The sequence below is a fragment of the Eurypyga helias genome, unplaced genomic scaffold (assembly GCF_000690775.1).
Source record: "Eurypyga helias isolate BGI_N326 unplaced genomic scaffold, ASM69077v1 scaffold29366, whole genome shotgun sequence".
Taxonomy (NCBI): domain Eukaryota; kingdom Metazoa; phylum Chordata; class Aves; order Eurypygiformes; family Eurypygidae; genus Eurypyga; species Eurypyga helias.
The window spans coordinates 2684-19657 of NW_010256433.1; the positions used below are offsets into that span (position 1 = coordinate 2684).

At 43.0% G+C, this 16974-nt stretch overlaps 1 protein-coding gene across 1 annotated transcript in view; it reads right to left on the reverse strand.

Moving 5' to 3' along the window:
- Window positions 1-15859, reverse strand: part of LOC104511174 (acyl-coenzyme A thioesterase 9, mitochondrial-like) — an 18303-nt gene extending 2444 nt beyond the window's left edge. The window contains exons 1-8 of the mRNA XM_010153670.1: window positions 15778-15859; window positions 11213-11258; window positions 7397-7567; window positions 7266-7303; window positions 4570-4653; window positions 3878-3981; window positions 2685-2758; window positions 398-465 (exon numbers count right to left, since the gene is read on the reverse strand). Of these exons, the coding sequence (XP_010151972.1) occupies window positions 398-465; window positions 2685-2758; window positions 3878-3981; window positions 4570-4653; window positions 7266-7303; window positions 7397-7567; window positions 11213-11258; window positions 15778-15859 (667 nt within the window). The remainder of the gene's footprint in view (window positions 1-397; window positions 466-2684; window positions 2759-3877; window positions 3982-4569; window positions 4654-7265; window positions 7304-7396; window positions 7568-11212; window positions 11259-15777) is intronic.
- Between the last annotated feature and the right edge of the window lie 1115 nt (window positions 15860-16974).

Below are 16974 nucleotides of genomic sequence, written 5' to 3' on the forward strand. Positions count from 1 at the left end.
TTTTCTTTCCAGAAGGAGCATGGTCACCCGGACAGGTAAGGAGCTGTGAGGCCCCCAGCAAACCCCCCATGGGGGCCATCAGCCAGGCAGAGCATTAGGAAACCTGCCCTGCACTCAGGTCCGATGTGGAGTGAGCATCCAGGAAACAGAGAAGTCCAGGGGGAAAGCAGAGCACAGCGGGACTGCCCTTGTCTGTCAGCTTCGCCAAAGAGTTTCCAAGAATGTGACAGCACACTTTTAAACTCCCTTACACTAGTGATACACAAGACAGAACAAAAATCTGGTTTTAAACAAATTAGGAGCATTTCTAAGGAGCAGAACTTCTGAAGTCTACTTGTTTCCAGCTCGTAAGTTGAGCCTGAGGCAGACGTGCATGCTACCAAGGAGTAGGACATACATTCCCCTTGCTTGAAGATTTCTTCTTCCTCAGGGGTCTCAGGAACGAGTGGGTTAACAAATGCTGGCCTACGGGCAAGAATCAGTTTTTACGTTACAAACGTCATAAGAATTTGCCCTGTGAACACATTGTAAGAGTCTTCCATGTTTGCTTACGTACACGTTACGAGATTAAAAGACATACACTTGAGGGAACGTGGCAGCTGCCAAGCAAGTATCGTATTAGCCTTAACTCTGAAGAAGCAGTTAAGTGCTCCAGCCACTACCTCGTGTAATTGAGAAAGTGCCAGCGTGGCGTCTATGCTTCTTCAAGAGCTACAGCTGTACTCACAGGTTATAATTCAGATTATTCAAGCAAAAACCTGCTTAGAAACCGAGCAAATGAAGATGTAATGATCTCGGGTAGTCTAAAAGTGATACACAAAACTTGAAAGGGATCATCTCCCCTGGAACAGAAAGAGCACAGCTACCAAGCGTTCTTACTATCTACACGTTCCCATGACAGCCTTATCAACAGCCAAAAGCTGTTTATTTACCACATGTACTACTTATCAAAGAAGAGGATATGAGGCTGCCTTGAGTACAATTTACATGTTTATTTTACTGCACAAATAAGTTTACTCTAACATAATTATATAGCATTTAATTATTTCTTTACACAAGGCAGCGCAAATGCTTGTTTTCAAGAGCCATTCTGACCCATATTTTCCAATTATGATTTTTGCTGAACAGTTCACCTCTACCTTCACTTGGGCTGGTGACAAGAAGCATGCAGAGAGGACCTTTTTGCTTGGAACAAACTTCTTATTCCTGGTTTGTGAAAGTTCTGGATTTGGGAGACACACCAGCCCCTTCTCCATCGCAGAGCTCCTTCTCCCCCATCCTCAGCCCAGGACACTTTTACAGCAGCTCTTCTGTCTAAGCCCCAAGTTTGCCATGGTCCCAAAGCCACACAACCGGGTTTCTGTGGCACTACAACCACCCTAACATACCCTGCACCTCTCGGGAAAGTTTTCACCTCACATGGGATAAATACCTTCCCCACATGGACAGAATGCTTCCAAAACACAGCTGGCTTGTGGCCTGCTGGCTTGAAGAACAGCTACTTCAGTTTGTATCTATCTGCACAAGTCCATGTAGGCTTGTCCTCAGTCAATCTGTCAGTGTATAATTGCATCAGGTTTTATGTAATTCTTTTGCAAAATAAGTCCTCAAAATGGGGACCATAACTATAAAGGGTTTGCTTTAAATGCATAGTATGTTAATGGGTTCAAAAAAGTGTCACAAATTTGAAGGAAACCAACCTAATAATTACTTCTAACACTACCAGGACTAAATAATTATGTCAAGCAAAACCCCTTCATTAACCATATTCTTATTCCTTCAATACAGGCAATTATTTAAACTGGTTAGAAACCAAAAATTGTTTATTACATTTGCAGGCTGCACAAGAAAGAGGTAAGAAATACAGCTGATGTTTCTGGTGCTGGAGTCATAAAGCAAAACTGAAACTGAGCAGCTGTTAGTTTAATGACTAAGGAATCAGAGAGAGAGTCAAAAAAAAAAAAAAGTGGGGTTTTTTTTAAGTTCTATAGGAATACTTATCAGTTCCATCTTACTTACATAATCAAGTTTGAGGCTCAGTTACAATGATGACACCTCTCGTGTCTATTATGGAATTAATGGCATTATTCACTCAATTTAATCACTGAAACTCAATCTCTTCCATTTTCATGGCAAGAAGGCAATTAACTAACTACTGCAATGCAGGCAGGTTTCTAGCAGAGTCACACACTTCTGTGTTCATCAGGCCAGCCATCCAAACACAGGGAAAAATCTGTTAAAGAAAAGGGTCAGATCCCAAGACTAAGCGCAGTTCTCAGAATCATGTGACTGCTGAAATCAATGCTCTGAAGCTTGCCCCAGGAAACTAACGCTTGCCTGCAACTGTAAAACAGAAGGTTCAAGCTGAACATGAGGAAACCCTTCTTCACTGGGAGGGTGACAGAGCACTGGAACAGGCTGCCCAGAGGGGTGGGGGAGTCTCCTTCCCTGGAGACTTTCAAAAGCCGCCTGGACTTGTCCCTGTGTGGTCTACTCTAGGTGATCCTGCTCTGGCAGGGGGGGTGGACTAGGTGATCTCTAGAGGTCCCTTCCAACCCCTACCATTCTGTGAATTTATTTATCACCTACACTGTATGGCTCCTACACATACATAGCCAGCTGCCATGTTTGCTATTTCCACCACAACGGGAGTCTGAAAACCGTTTTCCTGTCCTACAAATTACCGTTTGTTCTCTGGATCCCGGGCCACCATGACAAAGGTTGCATCTAACACAGGGCTGTAATCACCATCGTGTAGCTAAGAGAGACAGGAAACAATTACATTTTTAAAACTCCAAAATTGTAAATGTGCTTAGCAAGCTATTCAGTTGACATCAGCTATGCCACCATACTGTTAATGTTGTTTACTTTCACGTTCTGTCATGCCTTCCAAGATCTCTTACAACAGGTCAAACAGAAGGAAATAACACAAAATTGTAGTTGCAGGAATTCTGCAGTGTAAACATTAAGCAGTGAATGTTTATTAACTGCTACTTTCAGCTGGGAGGGGAGGAAATCAACACAGGCATTGTAAAAAGGGCCCACTTACCCTTTATTCTGAGAAATGACAAAACAGCAATTTTTTTGTCAATACTAAATTGCCACTAATGCCAGCGCTGCGTGGAGTTCACACAATGAAGGTGTAACATTATCCTCTGCATCAGAGACTTTGCTTAAGGTGACCAACCGAATAAAAAAAATATGTATCTGTTTATCTGAATTATAGCCACTAATACCATTAAGTGTTTATAGCAGATCTTCATTACCCTAAAGAATTAAATAACATTTTGGTTAACTATGCAACTGAGAGTAAATATTTAATAGAAATTTTAAGGATTTTAATTGAATCATTAATATTCCTTTTGCTTCCCACACAGTGTAGCTTAGTTATACCCCTCATTTAACTATTTTTCTGTTATTTAGTATTTAATAACTTATCACAAAAATTATGCTACACAGCAAATAAAATGAACACAAAAGATACAATTTAATACTGAATCTGAATACCAACATTAACGCTTACAAATCTACAAAATGCAAAGGAACAAGGAAACTAAAGTTCTTCAAAAGCAGGAAGAAACTTGTTTAAGAACGTGCAGAGCGCAGCCACCTATGTTTTCTGTAGGAGTACTGTGCTGCAGTTTAATTACAAAATGCTGGTTAAGAAAAATGCGTGTCTTGAAAGATTAGCCACACAGGATCTTGCTGCACCTACACTACTGGAAGCTGTCTTGCTCTGGAACCACTCGGACTGTCTCAAGCCCTTCAAACCAGTTATTCTAGAAAATAGAATTTAGCTTGATAAAGTCATCAGCCAGCATTCCCCCTGAAGCCCCTCACGCCTGCCATAAGAGGGAGAGAAGTCACAGGGACTGACCTGCAGCATGTGCATCTTCACTTCCATCGAGGTCCTCCCAACCCAAGAAACATTGCCAGTGAATTTGATGTCACAGTCTGGGTATATAATCTTCTTGCACAAATCTACAAGACAAACATTAGAGGTTACTGGAGACAGGTCACTCATATCTGATGTCAGACTGGATTAAGACTTGTGTTCTGTGACTGGCAGCACGCACAGAGACAGTCCACAGAAGACAGCTGCTGGAAGGGACCACACTGCTTGCCTGCAGCTTCTGCCTTACCAGACTCCTAAAGCCAGCACAGGAGGAGGAAAGAGGCAAACAGGTGGCAGCCGGGTGGCAGACCCACAGAGATGTCAGCAGAACAGGCGACACAAGCGAGGTCCGACTCCACCACAACAAACACTGTTCAGTAATGAAGCTAAGAAACTCACGTGCCAAACAAAACCAAACACAGAAGTGCAGGAAGCAGGAAAGTTGTATTTTGAAGGGAAGGGAAATACGAAATGCAGAAAAGCATCTACAAAACCTCCTTCTCTCCTCCCTTCGCCAAAAGCCACAGCACCCAGTCCAAAGCCAAAACGAGCTGAAGGGAACTAAGCAGGAGAGGGAAGAAGGTACCCTCAGTGACAACCACGGGAAGGCAGTTGCTGCTGAAAGAGTAAGACAAACAGATGAAACCATTTCTACTGGCCAAATTGCCACTTACTGATTTTATCCACCAGAGCTGTAACTATGGATAAGGGAGACCTTGGCTGCATTTCCTGCTTGGTGTGAGTGTAGCAAATAAGAACTGTGGAGAGACCAAAAACAGTCAGCTGTTTAACAAAAACTTCAGTGGAGCAGATGAAAGCCATCTTTGTGAAGCGTGAGATGTACCTGCAAAACACAGACTAGAGAATCATACTGTAGGAGTGCACATGATGCCCACATTTTCATGTATGTAATTCACAGGATTGCTATAAAGAAAGGAGTGATCAGCAGCCATCTCCGTTATATGCATATTTACTTACTACAAAGAGAAATTTAGCTGAGCACTTTAAATCAACCCACTGCTCCACCTCTAGTCCCACATAATCTCCTCCCTCTACCCCTGCAGCCCACTGTCCCAAATCCTTCCTACCTTCTATTTGGATTTCATGCAGATTCTCCAAGGACACATGCTCTCTAAGGACTTATTTTCAAATACTGATTCTTTAAAAGAGGTTCAGATTAGATAAACCCTGCCTTACAGGCATGAAAGCATAGTCAGAGGTATTTATCATGCTGTAATTACTACTAGCCTAGCCACTGTTTTAATTAATTAGCTCTGCTAAGAGCACATCCAAGTAAACAGACTCCTTAACGTAACACACAAGCCTTCAAAGATCTTTTTTTTCTCATACTCATGTGATTTTTTACTCAACACAAATTTCCATAATCAAATGTATCTGCTTGTACTTAATGAGATAAGAGAGAAGGAAGATCTCTGTCCTTCCAGGTAATCCAAGTTATCCAAGATTTATTTTTTTCCCCTAACATCACTGAAGTCACAATTCTAAAAACTGTTATGCCTATCAACTCATGCCATCCATATGATCAGTAAGAGTCAGAATGGGATTTATCTGAGTCCTACTGCCAAAGACAAAAAACTGGAAGTTGATGAGACTTTCATGCAGTACATCTGCACAGATCACAGAATATACTGGGTGGGAAGGGTGATGAAACAGTGCATTTTCCTGTGCAAACTGCTGACCACCATCTTGAATGATTTGTCACTGGGACAGAATCTTGACTAACCCAAAACGATTCATCCCCAGTGGCACTGACTGAAGCCCCGTATGACTACAAACAAGGCAAAGACATGCTGTGCTCCAACAGGAAAAAACTAAGATCTTCAAAGATTTCCAGGGAAAATAACCAAGGCACAGTATGAAAAACAGGCTTCTCTCGTCTACAGTGGAAGGTAGCCAATAGTTTCAAGTCTCCTTTTCTAATTCAGGACAGGTACTGAATCCACTATCTTCCACAACCCAGAAATAAATATAAATCATCGAGCTATTTTGTCTGTCCTTGATAGAGAGGTGACATGCATTCACTTGTTTCTCTGCCTTCCTCAATTTTGCCCATCTAGACACACAGGTCTTTCTTTCCTCCCAAAAAAACACTGTTCCATTCAGAACTTTCCCTTAACAAGCACTTATTCTTTGTCAAAAACCTCCCTCAAGATGCTCTCAACCAGCTACAGAACTCTGATGAAGAAAGAAGTCACCTGGCGACATTTTAAAAGTATCTCACAGAATCACAGAATGGTTAGGGTTGGGAGGGACCTTAAAGACCATCCAGTTCCAACCCCCCTGCCATGGGCAGGGACACCTTCCACTAGACCAGGTTGCTCAAAGCCTCATCCAGCCTGGCCTTGAACACTTCCAGGGATGGGGCATCCACAGCTTCTCTGGGCAACCTGTTCCAGTGCTTCACCACCCTCTCCGGGAAGAACTTCTTCCTGATATCCAATCTAAACCTCCCCACTTTCCATTTAAACCCGTTACCCCTTGTCCTGTCACTACAGGCCCTTGTAAAAGGTCCCCCCCAGCTTCCTTGTAGCCCCTTCAGGTACTGGAAGGTGCTATAAGGTCTCCCCGGAGCCTTCTCTTCTCCAGGCTGAACAAGCCCAACTCTCTCAGCCTGTCCCCATAGCAGAGGTGCTCCAGCCCTCTGAGCATCTTCATGGCCTCCTCTGGACTCACTCCAACAAGTTACATTAACAACTTAGCACTTAGCTGGAAAACAAAAGTCAAAGATTTGAACTTTTAATGACCATGAATAAATGAAAGAGAGAAAAAAATTAAGAAAGCTAGCTCATGAAACAACTAAGTTGTTTTTACCCTCAACATCAGTGTGGAGACAGAACCCAAGAATCTATACCAAGGGATTTTCATTTTTTCTCAATGGATACGTTATGTCCTGTCCAGATTATACTTTCTTCTCCCCAAAGGGAAGATAAAAATATCTGTACCTCACTATCTGTTGGGCCTTGTGTTTTGTTGGGGTTTTTTTAAAGACAAAAATCACACGTTTTAATTTGAAATAGCATGCTCTGCAAACATTCTGATTTAACACTCAATGCAGATTCATAATATAGGATCATTTCTCAGTAAATTATTCCTGTAGCTGGTCCTTTACAAAATTGGCACAGGCAAGAAGCTGAAGCTGAGCAATGTTGTTTCTGTCTGTTCTTTATCATCCTTTTCTCTCTTCCATCTCTTCCAGAACCTCGCTGGTTTTAGTTTTCCCTTTGAGACAGCGCATTGATGCGATTCCCTCCCTGAGGTCACACCACACCACACCAAACAGTGCTCAACAGTACCCAAAATCACTTTGTTTGCATTACTTGTGCATTCTTTACAAGGCATAACTACATACCTCCTAAACTGTCAAGATCTTCAAGTATCCTTCCAAACCTGCAAGATATGATTTTTGATGATTAAATACCTACATCCATAGCGAAGGAAAGTTAACACTTTCCTGTATGTCTAACACCGTTGTTTTGTTACCTTACGCTGTTGTGTACATTCAGGTACTTTTCTCTTATTTCAGGTTGACTTCCTAGAGGCAGAATCACTTCCAAGTAGCTGTCCTTCATTCTCCTAGGAGGGAGATCTTCCTGCCGTTTTGCCAGTAAAGTATGAAGAGCTTTTCTTTCTTGCATTGCTTGCACATGATCCCTGGTAAAAGAAAAAAACCCAAAACAAAAGCCACCACTCTCTCTGGAGTATGACAACAGAACTGCAACCCTAGCTAAAAGATGTCACAGCGAAGATTATCGAAATGAAAGCAAAAAAGTAGTAAAAATAGCCAGACACAGTAAGTGTGCCTTGAGAAGAAAAACGCACATGATGTGCCAAGCACGACTACTGCAGAAAACTTTGTGTACCAGTGGCAAGCACATGCTTGGCGCTAGGGAGATGAACAAGATTTATGTCGTTCTGAATGCTACTAAAATGGTTCCCCTTGGAAAGAACAAATCAGACGTAATTTAACCTATGAGCTTTTGTGCATGCTAATGTGTTCCACGTCACAACTCTTCCTATGGTGCCAATTTTAAAGGACTGGCTGTAAACTTGCAACCTCTCCCAAGAAGTGAAGCAGGCGCATAGTGTTGGTTAGTACCAACAACAAAGAACTAATCTGCTAAGACTTGCTACTATCCACAGGTGACTTCTCCCTTTACATCATCAATTCCTACAGCATACACTTGATCAGAAAGCTAAAAGAAAGGGAAAATTAATCTATTTCTTGCCCTCTGTCCCTACTCAAGTCATCTGACAACTGTAGAAAAGTCAGAAAGCTATAGAAAGAAACAATACAGAAAAGGGAGCACTACCCCTTCAGAGCTGCTTTTCCAGCACCACCAAATCAGAGGGGTTGGAGTCAGTCTCTCACAAGGGAGCAAGAACCAACTTACTGTCACTTCTTTCCAATCTACCAAGTTGGTTCCTTGCACATGTACCTATGAGATAGCACAGTTTGGCCCAACGTTCTCTCTGACCTGTTCCTCCAAAGTTCCCTCCCCTTAAAAGTGCAAGCTGACTGAATAAAGCAAGTATTTCATAACATCCCTAGGATGAACAACAAAGCACTAAAAACTGAAGGGTTAAACATGCAACAGTTCCAGTAGAAAGCCAAGGAGTACACAAAACTGTGAATCCACTTCATACAGCAAGAGAAGGCATCAAACACCAAGTAACCAAATTTGATTTTAAACACGTGGCTATGTGCCATCCTTTCAGTTGTGCATGCTGCATCGCCGAGAGCTGAGTGCCACTGTGTTTAACAAAACCAAATAAAAAAAAAAGAAATAAAACAACAGAAAGAACCTTTTCACCAAAAGGAAAATTTGTCTTAAGTTTTGACTTTGGATGAATTCTGGTTATTAGCCATTTAAGATGAAGACCTTTTTTTTGGGGTTGAATTTTATTTTTGGAATGGGGAAAGGCACAAAGCAGTAACGTTTCAACATATTTATATTCCCTCTTTACTGTTCAATAATTTTTGAGGAAACATGATTAATGCATCAAAGAGAGTAAAAGTCTAACAGAAAACTTCAGTTAGTTTTGTTTGGTTTAAATAGGACATATGGGCACCTCGTCTGGGGAACAGGACTACTGCCAAGTTCAGAGAAAATAGGTAACAACGTCCTCCACAGGGTTAATGTTTGAGGTTACACCACTGCACAGAAACAGAATACACTAGATGACGAAGGAAAGATGCAGCGTCCGAGACGATGCACCTTTATGCTTCTTACAAGATTTGTTTCCAAGGTCTTTCAGTGAAAGGTTTAAGAGAAATTAACCGGAGAGGAAATCAGAAGTTTGTCTACAAACACAGTGAAAACAAACGATACAAATTTAACTGTATTCTGCCTTCACCAATCCCATCCTGGCTTCTCTGAGGCCAGCAGCAGAACTCTTCTTGACTTCAGCTTCAGAATGCACTTTTCAATATATGGAAGTATTAGGCCCAAGGCAATACCATTTTTCAACAGTAAGTAGTGTTACACACTGCAGTACCAGTCACACAGTAACAATACTTCACCTAAGTATTAACTAATACCTGCCCTAGACATTCTGAGAAACAACACTATCTGCTTCTGAAATGGCCACAACTTTATCTAGACTACAATTAGCAATGAACCGATTAATAGTTTGATTACAATTTAAGTACAAAACCAGAACAGATACATAATCAAGGTATTTCTAATGCAAAATGCTGCTGGCCTTTACAGGAGAAATCATGAACCAGTTTTTCTTTTTAGCAAAATTAACAGCCAAAGCCATCCCTCCAACATGATCTCTCCCCTCTCCCAGCAATCCAGATGTACGTGCTCCAGTCCTTCCTTAGTTGTGCTTTTGGGACCCCTAACAAGCTATTCCCTTAGGTTTGTCCTCTTTAGTCATTCAGTGATCTAACTGGCTGGCTGTTCAATCTCCACGTGCATCAACTCCTTGTCACTCCATTTTAAAAGCGGGATCTCAAAGGCTACAAAATCCATGTCCCCCAAACTGCCCTATTTAAACCCGTCGTTCTCAAGCACTCCCAGCTATGGGCTCCCCGGCTTCACTTCTTCATGGCAGCCAACGCACGCAGTCCTCTGCAAACCACTTCTGCTCTGTTTTATACAGCACAGGAGACGTACCTATCCAAGCAAAACACTGCTGTGGTGATCCTGGCTTCAGTCTGCCCTCGTCCCAGGGTGGGAGCAGTGGAGGAAAAGAAATGCATGGAAGATCAGATTTGACCAGAGCCCTCTCAAATCCCAATCCTTGGATAGTATTTCCATATGCAAATTCCTCCCCTGCCATTCTGAGCTGCAGGAAAGGCTTTTTTAAAAATCAACTTCTAGAGCCCTTTTCAGCTGACCTACAAAAAACTTCCAAGCCCCCTCATGCTTAGATACTACAGCATTACTAAGCAAAAATCAGCTTCCCAGATGCAGGCATTTTCTTTAGCATGCCTACAATCCTGTTGAGACAAACCTAGTCAGGAGGCCTGGGCATCAGACCCTCCAGCCAGCCAGGCCTCTCCATTTCCTCATCAGTGCATGATGCGTGAATCAAGAGCTCAGCAAACACAACCGTAGAAAAACAAACAGTCAACACCATAAATATGGGACCAACCGAACAGCGATATGTAATTTCCCCAGAGTACTACACTGATTTTTTCAGAATTGTTAACAGTAGAAGATTACAGTCAACTCTGGCCTATTCAACATAAAGGAGGGGAAGGAAGATAACCTGCACAAAGCCAAAACATCAATTATTTCAACTGTATGTAAATTAAGCTAAAGTTAAGTTACAGCAGAGAAAAGAAATGTCCGAGATGCTCCTGACTAAGGAGAGGCACACCTCAAGCTGACAATTTTCCAAGTGACATGGGTGCTGCCAGGCCATCCATAACGCAGCCTGCCTCATGTGGAACCCGCTCAGTTGCCTCCGAGTCCAGTGCAGGACAAATCCACTGTGTGGGCAATCCACCAACGGGTAAGTTGAGAGGTAAGAGCAATGTAACATTTCCAGTCAGACTCCACAGCTCTTAAATCTCCACCAGATTCAAAGCTAACAGGGGAATCTTGTAAGCATCAAGACCACGTATTTTGTTCCTCTGGTGCTAAAGATCTTCGGCAAGACAAATCTCAGAAGACTACGACTCACAAAGTAACAACAGAGAAACCTTGGTTGCATTACATCTTAGCTTGGATCTTTTTTCTTCCCCAGTCAGCAAGCTAACATCATTTTAACCTCCACTACCACAACCCCCAGCTCTCCCTGGCTTTCACCAACAAAGTAAAATACATTTAATGTACACTGTACCTCCAGTTGGTAGATGCTCCCACTATATCTCTCAATCTGCTCCGCACTGGAAAAAAAAAAAACACATGAAAGCAAATTAAGCTTAGTTCTGCAGGTGATGAACGTGAGGTTGCCTGGTCCTAAAAGGCACAATCCTCATCCCAGAACAGGAAAAGTAAGCGAATTCATGCAAATAGCAGCCCAGAAGCAGAAGTTTGGCCAAATTCACTGATGCTGTTAGTAGGAATATCACAATAATGGGTTGAGCAACATGATTCCGTAGCTTACTGCGTAGAGCCAGCAAAGAATGCATCTCGAGTGCTTATTAACGCAACGAATATCTGCAACGCTAATTAACAACCGAAAGAGACAGCGGACCAAGATCAGATTGCGAAATGTCACGTGAAAATCTCTCAGCCTCATCACATAGAAACTGTGGAAATAACAAAAATCAGAAAGTCACAAAAGAACATCCAAAGGAACGGTGCGGCTGGGAGAGAGGAAATGAGGACAGTGATTTTTAAACAATCCCACCCACGAAGGGTGGGTAATGTCAGCCGATGGCCCACTGCCAGCAGGGTTTCATAGCCTAAGTTTTTAGCAGCCTCAAAGAACACAGTGTTAAGACACCGAAGACAGGCCTCTAAACACTGCCTCTGGCACTGTCTGCACTATCAGAGTCCACGCTAGCTCGGCACAGTTCTTTCCAAAATACCAAGTATAATCTGCACAAGCAGTTTTTCTACTCTTTCCTTGCACAAGGCTGTTAAGTGTGCTAAGGTCCCTTCAAGTCTATCAAACTACCCCGTCACTGTTAGGCAGGTGAACGTATGCTCTTTGGAAACACCTAAAAACAAGCAGCAACAGTGCCCAGGCTCAAAACAGAAGAAAGTTGAGTAGTGGATGGCAGGGATTCCTCGGTTATTTCCCCAGATTTTTATACAGGGAGGTTCAAATATTAGGACAAAGTACCTAGAGGCAGGCCAAGGAAGGGCTACCAAAACAAATGCAAATTTTACAATGAAACAGAAGAAGGGATGCTGGTGACTCACAAGCTGATCCTTCATACTTCCAGGTTATCAGACATCACCAGGCTTGGCACATTGCGAACTAAATGCCTGATCCACCCGGCTCTGCTCTCCCCCACCCGCCATACAGCCACTTCTGCTGCTTTCCTGCCCGAGTCCCTGCATCTCCGCCACTGCAACGCCCCTAACCTGCCCCTTCTTGTTCCTTCCCCCCCAAGGCCTTCAGCTCCCGTCCGTGTGCCCCCAGACTGCTGCCGTTTTGCCTGCCCTCTACAACAGCACCAGCACGAGCTGCGGTTAGCCCGGAGCCACGCAAGGCCGAAGGCCAGCCAGCAGCACGTCGACCCCAGCCGCTCGCCAATGGCCCGCAAACACCGTGGCCTGTGGCTGACCCCAACGCAAGCTCTGGCACCCGAACGAACCTCTGGTTTGCAAGACAGTTTTCACAACGCATGAGGAAACACGTTTCTCTTCGAGACTTGTGCTCATCTATTTTGGCTAACATCAAGCAACAAAAGGTTCTGGAAGAAGAAGGGGACAAGAAGATAGGCAGGCTATGATCACATAGAGTGTTTAGGCATTGTTTCTTTAGGAAATTACTCATGTTTTGAAATTAGAAGAGTTCCACTACTAGTTCTAAGAACACCACAATTTTCAGTGAAAGAAACTGACTAAAAATCTTAGAGGGGATTGTGGTTTTTTGAAGGGGAGAGGGTCTGATTCTTTTTTGCTTAAGAAGCAGCAGGTTTGTTTACAGAACAGGTACTACTTTCCTGTTACTCATATTCCACCTGTGAAGATGCCAGAGCATACCAGTACAGTGTTAGCAGAAACACTGTTACAGCTTCCAGAACACAAAACCTGGATCTTCCAACAAGGTACAGACTATGCTGAGATGGAAGGGGAATAAACAGCACTTTCTCTACATTTACACTAGGTTCATCTTCCTTTTCAACCCTAAAGGGGTAAAAAGCTCTGAAAATATCTCATGTCCAAACCTGCAAACAGGTATGTACAGTTAGTCCCATTTAATACTTCTGATTCCCATTTTGGGCATACAAGTGAACATTTGCCAGGCTGAGACCACCACATTTTTATTTTAACAACAGAAAGGCAAAGCGTAAAAGTGTTTCTAAAATTTTGCCAGAGTAACTCTAGCCCATTGTACAGGTTCTTAAGTACATAACTGATGGTTGGACTCGATGATCTTAAAAGTCTTTTCCAATCAAATCATTCTGTGATAATTTTTTGCTTTTTTTCACCAGGAAAACCATATTGCTCTTCTAGACATTAATTATTTTACAACAAAAACTTAAGTAAGTAATTAGGCATTAAAAAAAAAATCCATAAACTCTTTCTCTTTTCACATTTGGCAAATGTCTTAGATGTGCAAACAATTACAGCAAATAGGGTTTATCACATCATTACCACGTTGCATATTTCACGGTATCTCCTAAACTGTGCTCAGTGAATCATTAATGCCCGAGCAGCAGGACCTGAGTTTATGTGTGCTGTGCTGGGATGGACACGAGGGCAGCCAGATACGGCCACCGCGTTCACCTCTGCCGATGAGATCCATGCCCCCTTCTGCTGGTGCCTCCCCAGACTGTATCCAGGTTCAGGTAGACCACGAGGCCGTATTTTGGTGGAGAGCTTGCTCTGGACTTCAAAGACACAGACTCAGATGTCTAACATGAAGCTAAGTACTACAGGAGTTGCTACCTAAGAGATTTTGTATCCCCCAAGTCTCTCGGAAACGTGTTACCCAGCACGCCACCAGAAATACAGTGTGCTGACAGAGATCTAGTGCAACGTTGCCACAAACGAGGTCAGAGCCATTCACCGAAGGCAAAGAGGCTTTAAGCAAGTTGACAGAGAAAGACAGCATTTCATTTTCCGTGAATGCTGAAGTAAGGAAAAACAGTAGCAGAGTAAGTTTAGTGTTACAGCAAATATTAAAATATGTACAGATTACCACAACACACCATTATTCACATGAATGGGTAAGTGTCCTGTGGAATGGAAAACACAGGTTAGATTAAGGATTTTTTTAAAAATGCAAATTACATCTATTAAGGGGTTACCTGATAATTCTACCTGCTTGAGTATCATTTACACACACGTCCCTTAATCTTAGTAAGCAACTGCAGGCAACCTGTCCTTGCCTGATTTACAGTCAGCACCTTTGTGTTTTCAACGAGTTCATCCTTTCCATCAAAGGCAGCTTTCCCATTCCTCTACCAGCTCCGTGGAGCACCTGCCTGCAGTGTAATTCCAATCACTTTTTCAAACCCGGTGCTACCACATGCTGTTGATAAACACTATTAACTCTGGAAAAAATATCTGGGACATTTTTCAGGAAGCGGGATGAGAGTTACCTCAGAGGAAACTTCCAAAGTCCTGCTCAGTGTAGCCTTTGGGAGAGCCATGGAAAAAGTGAGGGTATTCACTTCAAAGTCGGGAGGATGCATGTGAAAAGCTAGTAAGAGTAAGTGTTTGGTGTTTTGTGAAAGCATGGATACCAAATTAAAGGAAACTAGTTTACATAATTTAAATGCTACAATTTTGGAACAGAATCTCACATATTTGAATTTATTATAGTCCAAAAAATATTAATATTCCTTGGAAACAAATAAGAGGCGAGGCAAGGCCAGGATGGCCTCACTGCTTCACTATTTTTACTGGTCTTCTGGATGGCATTATTATCAAATATCCAAGCCAAAGAGCAGCGTTAATATTTGCAAGTATGCAATATTCTGTATCCTTGTTTCTCTCCTTTGACCTCCCAAATTACTATTTATTAACAATAATGAAAAAACATTCTCTAACAATGAATAAACCTCATTTTCTCTTTTACTGGATAACCTGTGGTTTCTACTTAGAGATCAAGGGGGAAAAGATCTCAGAAACAAGCAGAACTCTATGAAGGAATTATTTGTGCTCCAACCCTTTCCTTCATCCCCTTTTTTTTTTCCTTAGTACATGGGATTAGATTGCAAGAAAACTTTTTTAAAGGCTTCTGAAACAGAAACATTGTGGTTTATTACTATTAGAGCGCTAAAACCACCTTTCAACACAAAGCTCTATTGACAAGACCATTTTCACGAGGCAATGCTGCTGATCTGATTAAAAGATTTCTCCAAGTTTACAAAACTAACGGTACTGACACATTAAAAGTTCTGTAAGATGCTCAGTTCCTCCACTTCCGGGCCGCTCTCTCCAGTCACCATAGTACCTTTTTGTTCTACACTGGCTTTCTATCTAGAGCCAACTTGGGAAGCAGTTGTCTCTCCAGGAAAGGGCCACACGGCCTTCCAAGATTAAAGAACCAGACAAGTTCCTAAATCTGCAACTTCAATGATTACAAGTATCTGTTGTCATTAATCTGCAAACACACACAGTGATTCTCTGCTACTTCCTAGACAGTTACACTATGAGCTAATAGTCAAGGGCATGTCCATTATCCAAACCATATCAACACATGAAGGGCAACCACCTGAAAGGATAAACTCCTTAGAAACATTTCCAAATCTTCCCAAGTACAGCCAATTATTTTACCTTCAGACATGTCAGGAAGCCCCAAGGAGCCACTGATTCCAGAAGTGAGTGTCCTAACCAGAAGAGAAGGAAGCGCCCTCATGGTGCACAACCTACAGGCAGAGCGGATGAATTCAGTGTCATTAAAAAGAATGTCATGAAAACACTTCAGGATTTATTTTTGGAATGGTATTACTTCAGAAACCCCATTCCTGATTTTTAGAGCCAGATACAATCAGTACAACAGCTCAAGCCAGCTGAAATTCCAACTGATACCTCTCCTTATCTGAAAACAGGAAGGAAGAACAATTCATCATAGTAACTGTTCTCCTCACTGACTATTCAGATTCCTGGGGCAACCAGCTCAGACCAAACTCCAGATTCTACCCTGCAGACATCCTAACACAGAGGGGGTCCATGTGCATCTAGGAAATCATCCATGACCTAACCAGACACTTGGTTGGCATGCACAGCTCTGGAAGGTGGAATATCCCAAGAAGGTTTTAACAAGGCCTCCCACACAGTCCCACACAGTTAAGGTTGGTCTTCTCCACGTCTTAACGTTGCTACAACTCCGAACGAGCCTGAAGTGCAGCAAATAATCCTCTTAGCTGTTCAGCAAGATGGGACAACCATGAAACCCTTCAAAGAAGGTAAATCGCCCAGCAACTCAGTAAAACGTTCAACCAGGTAGTAGCCAGTGCGACTCCTCCGGGCAAGCAACACTGTGGTAACAGCAACACTGAGGGTCAACAAGAGTAAAACCCCTCCTGACAGCTCACAGCATTATCTTGACAAGGAACACGGGATACTTGTCCCTTACTTTTCTTCAGCTGCGGTGGGGGTATCACCTCTAAAAAGCAAAAGAGGCAAGTCCCCAGGCAGCAGCTGAAAGGCAGGGCCACGTACACGTCCCTCGTGTACTTACCTACTGATACCTATCGTGTACACACCAGCTTCCCCTGCCCGCAGGTGCACCAGGATTAGCGAAGAGTAGAAGGGGAACACAAAGAAACCCCTCAGAAGCCAGCGGTCTCGTACGCACCCCAGAGACGGCCTAACGGGCACGTGAAAACCCCCGATAACCCACACAGCTTCAGAACTAAACCCGTGCCTTGGGGCACTGCCAGCTAATGACTTCCCGCTCGGCCCAGCCCGCACCCCCGAGGCACCGCATCGAGCCCGGCGCCATCCACGCGCCCTGAGCGAGGTGACGGG